The sequence below is a fragment of the Ambystoma mexicanum genome, chromosome 10, assembly GCF_040938575.1.
Source record: "Ambystoma mexicanum isolate Mex_15411 chromosome 10, UKY_AmexF1_1, whole genome shotgun sequence".
NCBI lineage: Eukaryota > Metazoa > Chordata > Amphibia > Caudata > Ambystomatidae > Ambystoma > Ambystoma mexicanum.
In genome coordinates this window covers 508,456,770-508,473,066 of record NC_090932.1, presented here as the reverse complement: position 1 = coordinate 508,473,066, position 16,297 = coordinate 508,456,770, and the positions used below count along the sequence as shown (strand labels likewise).

At 48.4% G+C, this 16,297-nt stretch overlaps 1 protein-coding gene across 1 annotated transcript in view; it reads left to right on the top strand.

Moving 5' to 3' along the window:
- CEP63 (centrosomal protein 63) overlaps window positions 1–16,297 on the top strand; it is a 1,157,239-nt gene that overhangs the window by 325,433 nt on the left and 815,509 nt on the right. Inside the window, exon 6 of the mRNA XM_069618054.1 lies at window positions 15,597–15,710. Within this exon, the coding sequence (XP_069474155.1) occupies window positions 15,597–15,710 (114 nt within the window). The remainder of the gene's footprint in view (window positions 1–15,596; window positions 15,711–16,297) is intronic.

Sequence of the window (16,297 nt, the reverse complement as noted above, 5' to 3'; positions counted from 1 at the left end):
ACGTGAGTAGTGATGGCGTACAGTGCCCCTAATGATGTCCTTCTTGTTTTCGCAGGTGCGGAAAAACAGCGCCTGACGAAGATCGAGGCGTACGTGGCACAGGTAAGCAGAATAATCACGGAGGTTCACTAACCAATGTCCTTTGTTTCCGCAGGATTGCCGGAGTATGAAGAGTGCGGCACGCGGCCTCGGAATGCTCCGATGGACGAGGTAAGTGCTGCGCTGGTTTTGTATAGTCCTAACCTGGTGTCCTTGTTCTCTTTCAGACGCTGCTGAAGACTGATCTGCCGGGAGGTAAGACTGAAGATTTCTTGTTCACAGATGCAGAAGCTGAAGATTCTCTGGAGCTGACACGGTGAGCGTCCTGCTGCTAGTGCAGAATAACGCGAAGCACGTTGCACTGATCGGGCGTGGTTTAAATAGGCCACTGGAGTGCTTAGGTGTCTCCTTCCACAGCCTCGCCCAGACAAGAAAGAAGTTCCAGCTTCCAGCACAGTTCCAGTATCCAGTCCCAGGGAGTGGTGCTGGCCACACCCAGAAGGTAAAGTAGTTCCAGCCAGGAATGGATGAGGATATCATCCTACAGGTAAGTGAGCAGCATGGTCTGCAGCAGGTGGGTCCACCCAAGCACCATTCCTCTCAATATGAGCCCGGCGCTTCCTGTGCCGGGACTGGGTTCCCTTATGAGCCTGGCGCCACTGGCGCCAGGACAAGGTCCAAAAGGCCCCTGTGGGGACCGGCTGGTGCCTGGAATGGAAGTTGTGACCCTGCTTCCAAGGCTGTTGGGATGGGTCTGACTCCTTGGAGGCAGCGGTCATGACAGCACCCCCCTTCAAGGCCCCTCCCAAGCTTGTCATCTCCGGAGGCTTTGGCTTGTTGGGAAAAGTCTGATGAAACTTCCTGACTAGACGAGGTGCATGGACATATTCTGAAGGCTCCCAAGATCTCTCCTGGGGGCCAAATCCCTTCCAATCAATCAGGTAGTACAGTTTCGATTTGGAAATTTTGGAATCCAAGATGTTTCGAATTTCAAATTCGAGTTCTCCATCCACCTGGATTGGCTCTGGAGGATTAGTCAAACGGGTTCCGGGTTGCATAGGTTTAAGGAGAGAAACATGGAAAACGGGATGTATCTTTATCCGAGTAGGTATCTCCAATTTCACAGCCACCGGGTTTATCACAGCCGTGATCGTGTAGGGTCCTAAATACCTTGGGTTGAAGGTGCGTGGTCCTTTTAGGGATAAATGCTTCGTGGACAGCCAGACTTGATCTCCTACTTGGTATTGAGGGGCCTCTTTTCGATGTTGATCCGCTCCTTTCTTATACCTTTCCTTGGCTTGTTGAAGGTGAGCTGTGGCTTCCTTGAATTCTTGAGTTATTGTCCCATGCAGATGGTCTACAGTGGGCGTTCCGAGAGCTTGAGGTGGATCCAAATTAGAGGTTCGAGGATGACTTCCATACAGCAGAAAGAAAGGGGTTTTTCCAGTTCCTGAATGGATTGAATTGTTGTAGGCGTATTCAGCAATCCAAAGGACATCCTTCCAAGTGCCCTCCGATTGTTGCAACATACAGCGTAGATATTGTTCCAGAGTTTGGTTAGTCCTCTCAGTCTGCCCGTCAGTTTGGGGGTGATGGCTGGTGGAAAGTCGTACATCAATTTGCGCTAAACGACAACAACTTCGCCAAAAATGGGAAATAAATTGGCTCCCTCGATCGGAGATTAACACTGAAGGGAAACCGTGCAACCGGACGATGTTTTCAAGGAATTCTCGGGCCAAAATGGGAGCTGTGGGTAAACCTTTCAGTGGAATAAAATGAGCCATTTTTGAAAAAAGGTCCACGATTACTAGAATTGTGTTGTATCCGGAGCAGGAGGGTAAATCCGTGATAAAATCCATTGAGAGAGTATGCCAAGGGCATGGTGGAATGTCTATTGGATGTAGCAGACCTGCTGGTCTTTCCTTTTGACTCTTGTTTTGTGCGCAGATGCCACAAGAAGCCACAAAATCTTTAATGTCTTTTCTCCAAGTCGGCCACCAAAAATGTCTTTTGATTTTCTCTAGGGTTTTGCCCACCCCAGGATGTCCTTCTATTAGAGAATCATGGTAGCAGGTGATGACCTGGTTCTGTAAGTCAACACATGGCAAATATAGTCTTCCTTGGAAATGCAATAGATTCTGATCTATCGTAAAATCTTTCCCTTTTAGTTGCCAATTCAATGAATCTTCAGGAGTTATTAGTTGACTGACTTTTGCTTCGATATCTTCAAGGGATAGCGTGTTGATCACTCCCAGTATCTTTTGTTCGGGGATTATTGGTACCGGCTCTGAATTAGCGGTGTGTTCGTCTACCCCTATTCGGGAAAGGGCATCTGCTTTTCCGTTCTTATTGCCTGGCCGATACGTGATCACAAAATCAAATTCCGCGAAGAATAATGCCCAGCGGAGTTGTCTCGAAGATTGGGCCTTGGCTGACTTCAGATACTGGAGGTTGCGATGATCAGTGATTACAGTGACAGTGTGCCGGGCTCCCAGGAGATAATGCCGCCAGGCCTTAAAGGCGGACTTAATTGCCAGAAGTTCTTTGTCCGTAATTGTATAGTTGATTTCGGGGGCCGAATATTTGCGGGACCAAAATGCCACAGGGTGTAATTGGTGTGTTTCGGGATCTCGTTGTGATAGCACAGCCCCCATTGCGAGGCTGGATGCGTCTGTCTCGACGATATACGGAAGTTCTGGACGAGGATGCTTTAAGACTGGAGCGGAGACAAATTTAGCTTTCAATTCTTGGAAGGCTTGTTCGGCCTCTGGAGTCCACTCGAATTTTTTATTCTTTTTCAGAAGGGCCGTGATGGGTTGAACTACTCGAGAAAATTCTGGAATGAATCTCCGGTAAAAATTAGCGAAGCCCAACATGCTCTATACTCCTTTCACGGAAGTTGGGGACGGCCATTTGGTGATAGCGTCCACCTTTCTTGAGTCCATGTGAACTCCATTGGGTGACAAGATGAACCCCAAGAATTCGACTTGCTTTACATGAAAAGTACACTTCTCCAATTTAGCAAACAAACGGTGTTGGCGAAGTCTCTGTAGAACCGCTGTGACATGTCTTCGGTGCTCAGCTTCTGAGGATGAGTATACCAGGATATCATCGATATAAACAATTACGCATACATCAATAAGTTCTCGGAAAACGTCATTCATAAAGAACTGAAAGGCGGCCGGTGCGTTACATAGTCCAAAGGGCATTACTTGATACTCAAACAATCCGTATTTAGTGCGAAAGGCCGTCTTCCATTCGTCACCCTCCTTAATGCGTACCAAGTGGTAAGCTCCTCTGAGATCTAGCTTTGTGTATATGCAGGCTCCTTTTAACTTGATCCAATAATTCGGGAATCAGAGGCAAAGGATATCTATTTTTGACTGTAATCTGGTTCAGGGCGCGATAATCGATACATGTTCTCAGGTCACCTTCTTTTTTCGGAACGAAGAACAAAGCTGAAGAAACTGGAGATTTCGAGGGACGAATGAATCCATTAGCCAGGTACTGGTCCAGGTATTGCCTGAGATGGAGATTTTCTGGCTCAGTGAGAGCATATATTCTACTGCACGGAGGGGTAGATCCGGGTATTAGGTCTATCTGGCAGTCGTATGACCGATGCGGGGGCAAGGTATTGGCCTGATCTTTCTGGAAGACGTCGCGGAACTCTTGGTATTCTGGAGGCAATTGGGGGCTCTCGGAAGCGATGGCTGCTAGCCTGATATCGGGTCGAGGGTAGCAAGTTGGGGCGCATTCTGGAAACCGGATTACCTTGGCTCGCCAGTCTATCTGAGGATTGTGCTTTTCCAACCAAGGAATTCCCAGGATTACTTGAAACTGCGGGGCCTTGATTACATCTAACACGATCTTCTCCCGATGTCCATCTTGGCATAGCAACATCACTTCCATGGTGGTGTGAGAAACCGGTCCGGAAGCTATTTCTGTACCATCCACTGTAGTGATTATGTCTTTCACCATCTTCGAACATAGAGGAAGATTCATTCTGGTTGCCATATCTTGATCTACATAGTTACCGATCGCTCCGCTATCAATGTATGCTTTAATTGCATGCATGCGATCTGGTCGATCTGGACTTATGAGGACCATAGGCATTACCAAATGCGAGGTCAAGGAACTGGTTTTAACGCTCGGCAAGCGGACCTCTACACTTGTCGGGCGAGGTCGTTTCCCGATTCTGGTTTTTCAGCATTCTTATCGGAAGCTCCTACAGCCTTCTTGACCGGTTTCACTGAACAATCACGAAGGAAATGTCCTGAATTCCCACAGTAGAGGCACAGCTATAATTGTCTTCTCCTTTCCCGTTCCTTTTGGGTTAATGGTCCTTTAACAACCCCTATCTGCATGGGCTCCACGGAATCAGTTCCTTTAGCGGAGCTCTGAGGTCTTGAAAATTTTTGGGTTTCAAATCTGGAACGATCGGTCTTCCTGTTCTGTAGCCGGTGATCTAATTGGACTACTAGGTCGATATAATCGGAACAATCTTGCGGGGGATTCACCACCTGTGCTAAGACTTCTTTAAGTTCTCCACGCAGCCCTCTGTAGAAAAGCGTGATTCTCTTATCCTCAGGCCACCTAGTCTCAACCACCAGTCTGTTAAAGGATGCTATGTATGCTAGGAGATCCTGATTCCCTTGTCTTAGTGATAGGAGTTCATTGTCCAAGGCCTGCCCCTGTGAGTGTCTTGCGAACAGCTTTTCCATACTGGTCTGGAAATCTTGAAAGTTATGGAGGATCGGATCATCTTGTGTCACAAGAGGAACGGACCAATCTGCAGCACTACCGCTAAGATAGGAAAGTACGAACGCTACTTTGTTTTGGTCATTTGGGAATGCGGCGGGTCTACACAGAAAGTGCAAGCGGCATTGATTGATGAATACTGCAAACCGTTTTGGATCACCTGAAAAACGTTCGGGCGGGGCCAAAGGCACATTCCCTGGCAGATTAATTTGCACCGGATTATTTGAGGTTGTAGGATTGTAGCTCCCTCCCGAGGCAGGCAGAGGCGTCTGTCCCGCTTGTGTGTGTAACAACTGTCTGGCCAAATCATCTGTTCGTTCTTTTGAAACGATCAACTCCCTTCGTAAAGCATTTGTCTCTTGGCGGGATGCCTGTACTTCAGCTCTCAGTGCCCCAAGCAATTGGGCCAACTGATCTGTGTCCGAGGTTTCCATTGCGCCTGGGTGGGAATTTTGCGGTAGGCTTCGCGTTCTGTAACGCTCACCTGAATCCCTCGGAGGCGCAGGTCCGGGGTTGGTGATTTCAGTGTCTTCTAGGGTCACGCGCAGGCCTCTGGTAACACCCTGGATAGACCCTCTCCTCACCGTAATTTTGACCTGGAGGGTGAGGTGTCTGCAAGTAGGAGAACAAGGGGTTAATGAATGTCTGGTTGGCCAATCTGACCTTCCCCTTTTCTGGACTCCCCACGTTACTCGTAGGCTGAATGTGCTCACCTTATATAGGTGAAAGCGGAGCTCTCCATCCTGCGTCTGTGCAGGGGTGCTGATGCCAGTTGCTTCACTGGTTAAGTGCCCAGCCTCTTGATTGCAGAGGATGAAGTCAGGGAGCAAGGCCGTCGTTAGCTGCACGAACGGTGATTGCTTGAATATGGAGTTTTATTTATATGACCCCTTAAATGTCTCTCGCCATTGCAGGTCCGGTATGTAGATAAGGTAAGCGAGAAGAATGCCGGAGTTCGTGAAGGCACGTAAGTAAAAGAATGTTATTCGAAGTTAAATGCACTTCTTAATGTCTCTTTTCCCTTTCGAAGTTAAATGCACTTCTTAATGTCTCTTTTCCCTTTTTTCAGGTAGCCGTAGCTGTCGGCGTGGAGGTGGACGCCGAGGTACGTGCCGGAGAATGGGCAAGCCGATGACAGCTAGAAGGCACGTGAGTAGTGATGGCGTACAGTGCCCCTAATGATGTCCTTCTTGTTTTCGCAGGTGCGGAAAAACAGCGCCTGACGAAGATCGAGGCGTACGTGGCACAGGTAAGCAGAATAATCACGGAGGTTCACTAACCAATGTCCTTTGTTTCCGCAGGATTGCCGGAGTATGAAGAGTGCGGCACGCGGCCTCGGAATGCTCCGATGGACGAGGTAAGTGCTGCGCTGGTTTTGTATTGTCCTAACCTGGTGTCCTTGTTCTCTTTCAGACGCTGCTGAAGACTGAAGACTGATCTGCCGGGAGGTAAGACTGAAGATTTCTTGTTCACAGATGCAGAAGCTGAAGATTCTCTGGAGCTGACACGGTGAGCGTCCTGCTGCTAGTGCAGAATAACGCGAAGCACGTTGCACTGATCGGGTGTGGTTTAAATAGGCCACTGGAGTGCTTAGGTGTCTCCTTCCACAGCCTCGCCCAGACAAGAAAGAAGTTCCAGCTTCCAGCACAGTTCCAGTATCCAGTCCCAGGGAGTGGTGCTGGCCACACCCAGAAGGTAAAGTAGTTCCAGCCAGGAATGGATGAGGATATCATCCTACAGGTAAGTGAGCAGCATGGTCTGCAGCAGGTAGGTCCACCCAAGCACCATTCCTCTCAATATGAGCCCGGCGCTTCCTGTGCCGGGACTGGGTTCCCTTATGAGCCTGGCGCCACTGGCGCCAGGACAAGGTCCAAAAGGCCCCTGTGGGGACCGGCTGGTGCCTGGAATGGAAGTTGTGACCCTGCTTCCAAGGCTGTTGGGCTGGGTCTGACTCCTTGGAGGCAGCGGTCATGACAACATCTGTACGTTGAGGGCTTTCAGTTATTGCATGTGCGGTGCATTCAGCGTAATCAGGTTTTAGCTCTTCACGCTCATGTTCTAAAGAACAACTTTCTACATTTTACTGCTCGTCAGGAAATGATAATGGGATTTCAAGTACATGTTTTCATGGTTTTAGTAAGTGCTATTGTGATTAAACTACAATCACGGGGCACACCATCATGTGTGCACAGCATTAGTGAGGCAGAATTTAACATTGAAAACTGAGTAAGAGTAACATTGGCGGAATTTAACAGAATCAATTCTTGCTTTGTATGCCATGATGCAGATAAGTGTTGCACTTATATTTTTAACAGTAATGACATAACTACATGGGTACCACTACAGTGAGGGACAAATCCGATACTATATTTTAGGAGCTTTAAACAGCCAACATCGCTACAGACCACAAGAAAGGTAGCACACCTGCTGCAACGTGAGGCTATTGGGCTTTTCTTATCACCATGTTTGAGTTGATACTGCCTGTACTATCCCTCTTTCTCATGACACTGTAAAATAAATAGCTTCTGGTAATCGTGCAACCCAAGAGCTGGTGTACTGTGATGACTCCTGCAGAGTCATCACTAATCCCCATCCTAATGTCTCCTTTGTGGTGAGGGGAAGGTAGTAGCCACCTGATAATGACCCTGGGGGTGGTATCCTCAAGGCTGATCATATCGGAGGAGGTGGCTGTCAGGGGAGAGTGTTCAATCCAACTGGAGAGATATGCTATACTCCTCATGGCTTGCTCCCAGCATTCAAAACTGTCGGATGTTGGAACTCTGAGGAACACTCTGATTAAACATAAGCCTATTCAATCTTCATGTATACATGGCAAACCTAGAACATGAGAAACTTCTGATGTTTGTGGTGATTGTAATTTTATTGCAACTGTTCAACGATGTGATATAAAATCCATTGAAACTTCACTGGACTCCAAGTCACAGAAAGCTTCAAGTACTGTGCAGGGGAGCAAGGGGTACATGTGGAGGAGATGTGATCATAAGAATACTATGTAATCTAGTTGTCATAACTGTAATCATTTGCGCGGGACATTACATTTTCAAATTACCTGCAGCAAGTGGGACAGGAGGAATGCAGAAGGAGAGAGAAGTAAGGCTGCAGAGTGCGCATAGTGGGAAGCGTGACCAGTGGCAGAGGAAATTCCACAGGGAGCAGTGGGGAGAGACGCACACCTGAAGCAAGTTGGCAGCTTTCGGAACTAGAGGAGAGGGTGCGTAGCTTAGCTGTGTAAGGTGATGTGGTCCTGCAGAGCTGTGCGGGTCTTGGCGAAGGACAGACAAGCTGATGCGGAGACCCAACGAGACTCTGCCTAGTCGGGGAAGCTGGCCCCTCGCAAACACTTGTTAGCAGCTATTCGATGGACCGGTGAGTCAGCCTAATTGTGTATGGGGCCTAGGGACATACAGATATGCTAAACAGCACTTTGAAAGTACTTTTGAACACTGACATAATCGAATTGGACGAAAAAGGCGAATGTGGCACATTTCTCCTGACATGAGATATCAGTTGGGGAAACCTGGGACCAGCATTGCCTAAGCCAAAAGACATTGCAAGAAGAAAAACGGGGGACACATGGTACAATTCTCCTGACATAATAGGACAGTTGGGAGAAACCTGGAACCAAATTTGCCAAGAGCCAAAAGAGGTTGTAAAAGAAATAAAGAGGCAACATGTGTGCAATTCTCCTGACATAAGATGTCAGTTGGGGGGGAAACCTGGAACAAGCATCACCAAGAGTCAAGAGAGATTGAAAGAAAGGTTGACAGATAGAGCTTGAACAAGCCCTCAGACATGGGATGTCAGTTTGGGGAAGATTGGTACAAGTAACAAAGTCAACAAGAGTGTGCAAGTGAAGAAGGACAATTCTTTAATACTGAAGGAGAAAGTTAATGTTGCAGAGAAGCCTGATGAGGGTATCTGGTAGTGAAGCCTTTTTGGAAAGAGATCATATGTGAGGCAGGCGAGTACACCAGTGGATCTAAGTGAACCAAAAGGGGGATATTCCTGTCACGAGTAAAAACCAGGATATCAAGAGTTTTCAGTTGAGGAGATTCCTGGCATGTGAATGTACCGGGAAACTCACTTTGAATTTTTTGTGTTGAAAAGAGACTTTCTCGTATTACGTTCTTGCTCCTTTGAACATTTTGTCAACGAGAAACTTTGTAAAGACTTGCCTTTTTCCATACTTGAATCTATGTTTTGGAAAATACATTTGTTTTGCCATCCTGAAAAGTAGTGCAGCCTTTCCTTGGCCTTATTCCAACCTGCATTGTGGAAAAGACATTTTGTATTGCCATTCTGAGAGACTAGGAGAGACTTTCTATTTACCTATTAATCTTGTGGAAGGAACATTTGTGTTCTCATCCTGGGGAGAATATTAGGTAAGAGAGACATTTGTAATGCCTTTACGATACTGGTTTTGACACAGAACGTTGTGAATAGTTTACCTGAAATAATCCAGGGGAAGGAAGCCAACCCTTGGATAACACTGGTGTTTTGGTTGAAGTGAAATGTTTGAGTTACTGCAATTTTCTGTTGAGTTGAACTTTGAAACATTCACCTTGCACATTTTGCTTGTACGTGTTGGTGTGAGGTTCAGATTGAATTTCGGACACACTGTCATTTTGCTTTCGTGTTAATCTCATAAGGAGGACATTCATATTAGGATAGGAAAAGTTTGGCTTTTATCTAAACCCCTTTCTGCAGCATTGGGTCTGGCATGGATTCACATGCTCATGAATATTCCCTGTTTGTCAGGCTGGGATTCCTCGGTAAAAGAAAAAACGGTTTCACTTTAGCCTGAAAACTGTATTTTACTCTATAACCAATCACTGTCTTTTGGGTCATACTGCCCCCATCCAATGACAGTCTTCTCCCTAAGCTCCACCCCCAGTGGCACTATTCAGATTTTTATCACACGTTTCAGTGTTCGGAGTCCTTTCATAGCGATCGTCGAACCTTCTTTTATATTTTGAGTTTTTCCGTAAAAATGTGTCTTTTGAACGACATTGTTCCATCGTCAACCGTCGCTCAACTACCGGCAGCGGGGACCCGTTGACGGCAAAGATCACCTTTGTCAGAGGATCTAAAAGAAAGAGAAACTCTGCACTGAGGATCCTGCATGGGTCGCCGCGGCCGCAGAACCCACTTCCGAAGGACACATTCCCAATCTCCATTGCCATCCACAGTGAGCCTGCCAGTGAGGGGGTGGGGTGACGGTACCTTCCTCAGGGAAGTCCCTGACCCTCTTGAAGCACTGTTCCTCTTCTAAGGACAAGGATGTGAAGGAGAGGCCCAAAATCCCATAGACGACGGCTCCGTCTGCCAAGACCTCGTCTTAGTCAATGACCACTTCATCATCCAAGGTATCTGTTCGTCGTGGGTGACCCCATCGACGATCACTATGTCGACGACCACAGCGGCTGCCATCCCATAGATGGCCCTGTTGACGACCATCATTAATTCGGCAATGGGAGGGGAGCTATTACGACCGTGGTGCCCACGGTGAAGACGACAGCTAAGCCATGAGTGTCTTTACCCCCACACCCTCCGACTGCTGAGGATGCGACTGTCCATGAACAGGCACCCATCAATGCCTCCTTCCCTAAAGATTCAGGGAGAATGATGCTAAGGTTGGCTGAAGGGTACAGACTTCAGGGCGAACGTACAGTCCAAGGTGGTGAATATGCCCTTCGAGAGAAACGATTTGTTTGGAAAGGCAGTGGACCAGATGCTCCAATTGATTAAGACCGACACAGAGACTGCATGGTCCCTGGGGACATTGAGGCAGAGAAGATCATCGTCCTTTCGCTTCTCGAGAGGAAAATCGGGCAGATCCTCCAAGGGATACTCTGCACCCTATCGCCAGCCCTCTCGCTCTACCACCCAGGAGGCCTACAGAGGGCACTCGCAAGCCTTCGGTAGCACAGGGCAGCGTCATCGTCGTCCACAGGCCAGCACGTAGGCGCCGAAGCAGGCCTGAACCGGCCACAGGTCCAGGCCCCCACTTTCGTTAACACGTGGAAGACCATCACCACAGACAAATGGGTGCTGGATGTTCTTCATCAGGGGCACACCTTGGAATTCCAACACGAGTGTCCACGCATTCCTCCTGTGGTGCATCAAGAGCTACACATGGCCCATCAGCTGCAGGAAGTCCAGGCCATGTTAAGAAAGGGGGCGATGGAGCCCGTTCCCCAGCACCTACGGGGCTCTGGAGTGTACTCCAGTTACCCCATTCACGCAAAACATCGACATTCCTACGGTTCGTGGTCCATGGATGGCACTAACAGTTCAAGGCCCTGCCCTTCGGCCTGAAGTCATAACTGCAAGTGTTCACAAAATCTTTGTTTCCGGTAGCAGTGCGTCTGCTCCTCAAGGGGATCCACGTCTACTCTTATCTAGATGACTGGCTGATCCGCTCCTGCTCCCACGCGCTAGCACTCCAGCACACCACAGAGACCATTCGCCTCCTGAATTCCAACACGAGTGTCCACGCATTCCTCCTGTGGTGCATCAAGAGCTACACATGGCCCATCAGCTGCAGGAGGTCCAGGCCATGTTAAGTAAGGGGGCGATGGAGCCCGTTCCCCAGCACCTACAGGGCTCTGGAGTGTACTCCAGGTACCCCATTCACGCAAAACATCGACATTCCTACGGTTCGTGGTCCATGGATGGCACTAACAGTTCAAGGCCCTGCCCTTCGGCCTGAAGTCATAACTGCAAGTGTTCACAAAATCTTTGTTTCCGGTAGCAGTGCGTCTGCTCCTCAAGGGGATCCACGTCTACTCTTATCTAGATGACTGGCTGATCCGCTCCTGCTCCCACGCGCTATCACTCCAGCACACCACAGAGACCATTCGCCTCCTGACGGATCTTAGATTCTCCATCAACTGTCCAAAGTCCTGTGTGGAGCCATCACAGAATGCTCTGTTGCTGGGCGCCCGCCTCAGCAGTCGCATGCTTGGCCAGCTCCCATGGAGGAGATGGTGACTGGCATCCTGGAGAAAGCGCAGCGCCTGTCGTTGGCGCAGAACGCTACAGTATGAGCTATAAAGTCGTTGTTGGGCATGATATCCTCCTGCATCCACCTCTTCCCGCAGTGCAGGCTTCAGATGAGACCGCTTGAAGAGTTTTTGGATGCACAGTGGTTGCAGATCACGGGCACTTGGACAGACAAGCTTGTTCTCAACCAGAGTTCGACAAGCTCTTCGATGGTAGGGGGCATGCCCACATCTCACGAAAGTGATGCCTTTCCATACACCCCCATTCGAGGCCACAGTCACCATGGACGTCTCCTTGGAGGGGTGTGGAGCCCACACCAGTCTGAGGAAAAAGACCTCCACGTCCTGAAACTCTGGGGAGTCTTCTGGGCACTCGGGTCGTTCCTGCCATAGCTGAGGGGAAGGTGATGCGCATCTTCACGGACAGCACGACCACCATGTTCTACATCTGAAAATGACGGCAGTTTCACATTCTCCAGCTGTATCCCAGGAGGCCCAGGCCCTCTGGCGCTTGGCCATACTTCAGGGAATGTTCCTCGTAGGCATCAAGAACACCATCACTCAACAGGGAACTGCAGCTCTGCCATCAATCAGAGCTTCACCAAGTGCAAGTAACTCATCTCTTCAGCAAGTGCGGTCAAACTCTTTGCGATGGCGACAACCCCAAGTGCTGCAGGTTCCCTCACCCAGAAAGCCTAGGGGACGGCTCCCTGTTCCCATGGGAGGAGCTCTCCCTGTACGCCTTCCCTCCAATTCCTCTCGTGCTATGTGTGATCCACACACTCAAGACGTTTATATTGCAGGATGATACTCCTTGTCCCAGCGTTGTCCCAACAGATCTGATAGCCAGACCTGCTCTGTCAGTGGCTCCGTCCTTCCTGCTACCTCCACTAACCACCTCCTCAACAGAGAAGATGGAAAAATACTGCACCACAACACAGCGTCGCTCAGACTCACAGCCTGGCTCCTGCAGCCCTAAAGATTGGACATTACTCCAATTGGAATGCAAGAAGATTCTGGCCAAAGCCAGGGCGTCCTCTATGCTGTCATGCTATAGTCACAAGTGGAAGAGCTTCACAGTGTTAGCAAGACTCAGAAGATTACACCGCTCGGTGTCACAGCTCTGCAGCTCCTTCCATATCTGCTTTCCCCTGGCCAAGACCGGCCTGGCTCATGCCTCGATCAAGGTGCATCTGACTGCCATATCCCGTTACACCAGGACGCCTGGTAAGCCATCTCTGTGGTCACATAGACTTGTCAAGGAGCTACTCAAATGCCGCATCAGGTGTTTTCCACTATTGAGAGCTCCTGCTCCGACTTGGGGGCTCAGCATCGTTTTGGCTAAGCTCATGGAGGGGCCCCTTTTGAACCAATTCATTAGGCCCCTTTGAAGTTTCTATAGTGGAAGACGGCTTTCCTCGTGGCCATCGCCTCGGCCAAGCTGATCGAGGAGATCCAGGCTCTCTACTGCAAGCAGTCATACTTTTCTTTTCACGCTTTGAAGGAAAGGTTTTTTTTTTATTATTTGTTGCTGCTGATGGTAAAATGAACAGTACATTATTCTGTAGAGTTCCCTCGGAATAGCTCCACGTGACATTCCCCCTCTATGCTGTCATTGCACTTGAATGCTTCTCCATTAAACTAATTCCTGCACTGCAGCAGACCTGTTTTTAAACAGTGTTAGAATTAGAGTCAGCCGTACTGCTGTACTCTCCGGTATTTCAAGGCAAGGACTAGATACCCAGCCACTTGCAGCTCTAGCTTAATCAGTGTCACCTCTTGCTATTCCACATTTGAAACCTTACATAGCTCTGAAACAACACTTTATGCATGACCAGCAGCGTTTCCTCCTATCCCATGATTGGATGATTTAGATAGATTCTCCACTGGACCTTCATGCCTTGTTAGTCCCCCCCACCCCCATCTATCCAGAAAAGCAATTTAGCTTTGTCATGTTGATTTTCGGGTTCATTTTTCTTAGACTAATAACTAGAATGCAAGGCATGTCAGTGGTGTGAGAAACCTGAAGGTGTCTCATCCACTAGTCCCTGGAGATCTGTCATCCAGGTGGCCAGGACACAGCCATCGCTTTTGGATCCAGTTCCTGCGAGTGGACTAGTGCGGGAGGATCACCTGGATGAGGGGTCTTTGAGGAGTGGGGCACCGAATGGTGAGACACGGTATCCCCGTCCCTGTAACACCCTTACCCCATCCTACCAGGTAGGATACTTAGGAACTCAACACCCCTCCACCTTTCACAACACAAACACTTTCTCATGGACAGCCCGTTATGAGAGAAAATGGACTAGCACCCGAGCCGTATACCTGACGTGTCCCAATTCATTGGTCAGGCAATTGGTCAGGCACAACTGACTTCCATTACATTTCTCTGCATGGATAAAAGGCAGAGCACACTCTGAGTGAGGCAAAGCACACGAGGAAACAGCAGTTCCAAGATGACAGTTTAACATGAGGAGAAAGACTCAAAACAGAAGGGGATCGAAAGGAGGGAAGTTCCCATGATCTTTTCTACAAGTAACTGTTACTTTCACGAAACCTTGAGAATAGATAGTGTAAGACCAAGAAACCAGGCTAAAGAATCCTACATTGTGTGTCGGAGGTATCCGGGGCCCGCCTTCATCGATAATCAAGGTGGGGAGAATCGGCAACTGCCGTGGTACTGTCCTTGACTCCAACAACAAAGCAGTGCAAGTGAAATCAACACAGCCGGTGAGTTGGGGAGACCGATAGCAGACTGGTCTGTGTTGAAGCCAAGGTTGCAAGCGGCAACAGTGTATGGTGAGCGCTGAGTGTATGAAATGCATGTGATAAGCAACGCAAGTAAAATTGAACAACAGATGAGTGATTGATTGAACTTTGAAACCTAGATACGATGCCTTTGACAGAGTGGTCCGGCACCGTGTGAGTGCTCATTCAAAGGTCTCTGTAAGGTATCCAACTGAGAGTTGACAAAGGTGGAAGAGCGGCAAAGAACTGTGCATCGAAGTGGTCCTGCGGCGGGTCAAGCAAAATCCTATGCACAATCGAAAGTCTTCGATATAGATGCTGCCAAGAAAGTTGATGACAATGTAGATAAAGTGGGTCCGAGCCTGAATGAGGGAGATCAGTTGAAAGCTTTGGATTAAAGCAAGTTTGTGTTAGTGAATTAAGTTGGTCTGAGCCCGGTGGAGGGAGACTGATTGAAGATTGTGTTAAAACGGATCTGAGCCCGGTTAAGGAGCATCTCGGGTGAACCGTGAATCACCCAAGAAATTGGATATGTGAAAATCCTCTGAGCAATGTTCTAAAGGGGATTAGTGCGTGGCTGAGGGGGATCTGAGGTGAATAGTGAATCGCAAATAGAGAAATTGAGTATGTGTGAAATCCGAAGAGGAAAGGAACTTTGTCGCATCAGGCCCTCTGAAAGAAGAGACTTTGAAAGACAAAGATACTTGGGCACAGAAGGCCCTGATGCTAATGTTTGAACTACACCCTCGTGCTAGAGAAGCCAGAGACTGGGGTATGGATTGGCAATAGGTTTATTAGCATAGGCCTTTTTTATTTTGACAAAACATCACTAGAACTGCGTTATTATTATTTGATGGTCATAGCTTGCTCCCATCTTTAGATTTAGTATTAGATAAGTGTTTTTCAAACCCTTTTTGAAGTTCAATAAACACCCTTGAACTGTGGTCACTTGTGTCTCTTATTGTTGATACCATGGCTTCCTTACAGTGGTCAACACATGTTGAATTCTCTACATTGTAATTGCAGGAGTTTCGCCATAAAGCCCTGGACTGGGAAAAGCAGCGACTGATTTTTCGGCAGCAGTTTGATACCCTAGAGATGCAGAAGAAAACTTTGACTGATCAATCTGAACTTTATCAGGTACGGAATCCGCATTCAATATGGGACATTCACACAATGTACCCAGTGATAATACAATTGCAAATATTGCCTTTATCCACAGAGAAACCAACAAGGAACCCCTCCGCTCAGTAATAGAGATTAGGCTCTGATCATGGGATCATAACTACTGTTGTGGCAAAATGCTCATAAACTATTCTGATGAATTGGTGAACGATTATATAAGCATTAGCAAAGCCACAGGATAGCAACAAACCAACGGCAATACGGAACTCGCTGCAACAACCGTTGCACATTGTTTACAGAAACAATGGGCCTCATTACGACCCAGGCGGTCCGGAAATAATGGTGGCGGTAAACCCGCCGCCACCGTTGTTTCCGGACCGCCTGAGTCCGACCCCTGCAGGCGGGAGTTGATGTTCCCGCCAGGTCTGACCTGGTGGGTTTAACACCTCGCGCATGCAGGCGGACGAGGAAACACCGGCAGCATTACGAGATGCTGCCGGTGTTTCCATGATCCCCATTTCCATTGAGTCCCATAGGACTCAATGGGAATGGGGATTAACACCATTCCGCCTCCGTAATTCCCGCAAAACCGGGGTTGTAAT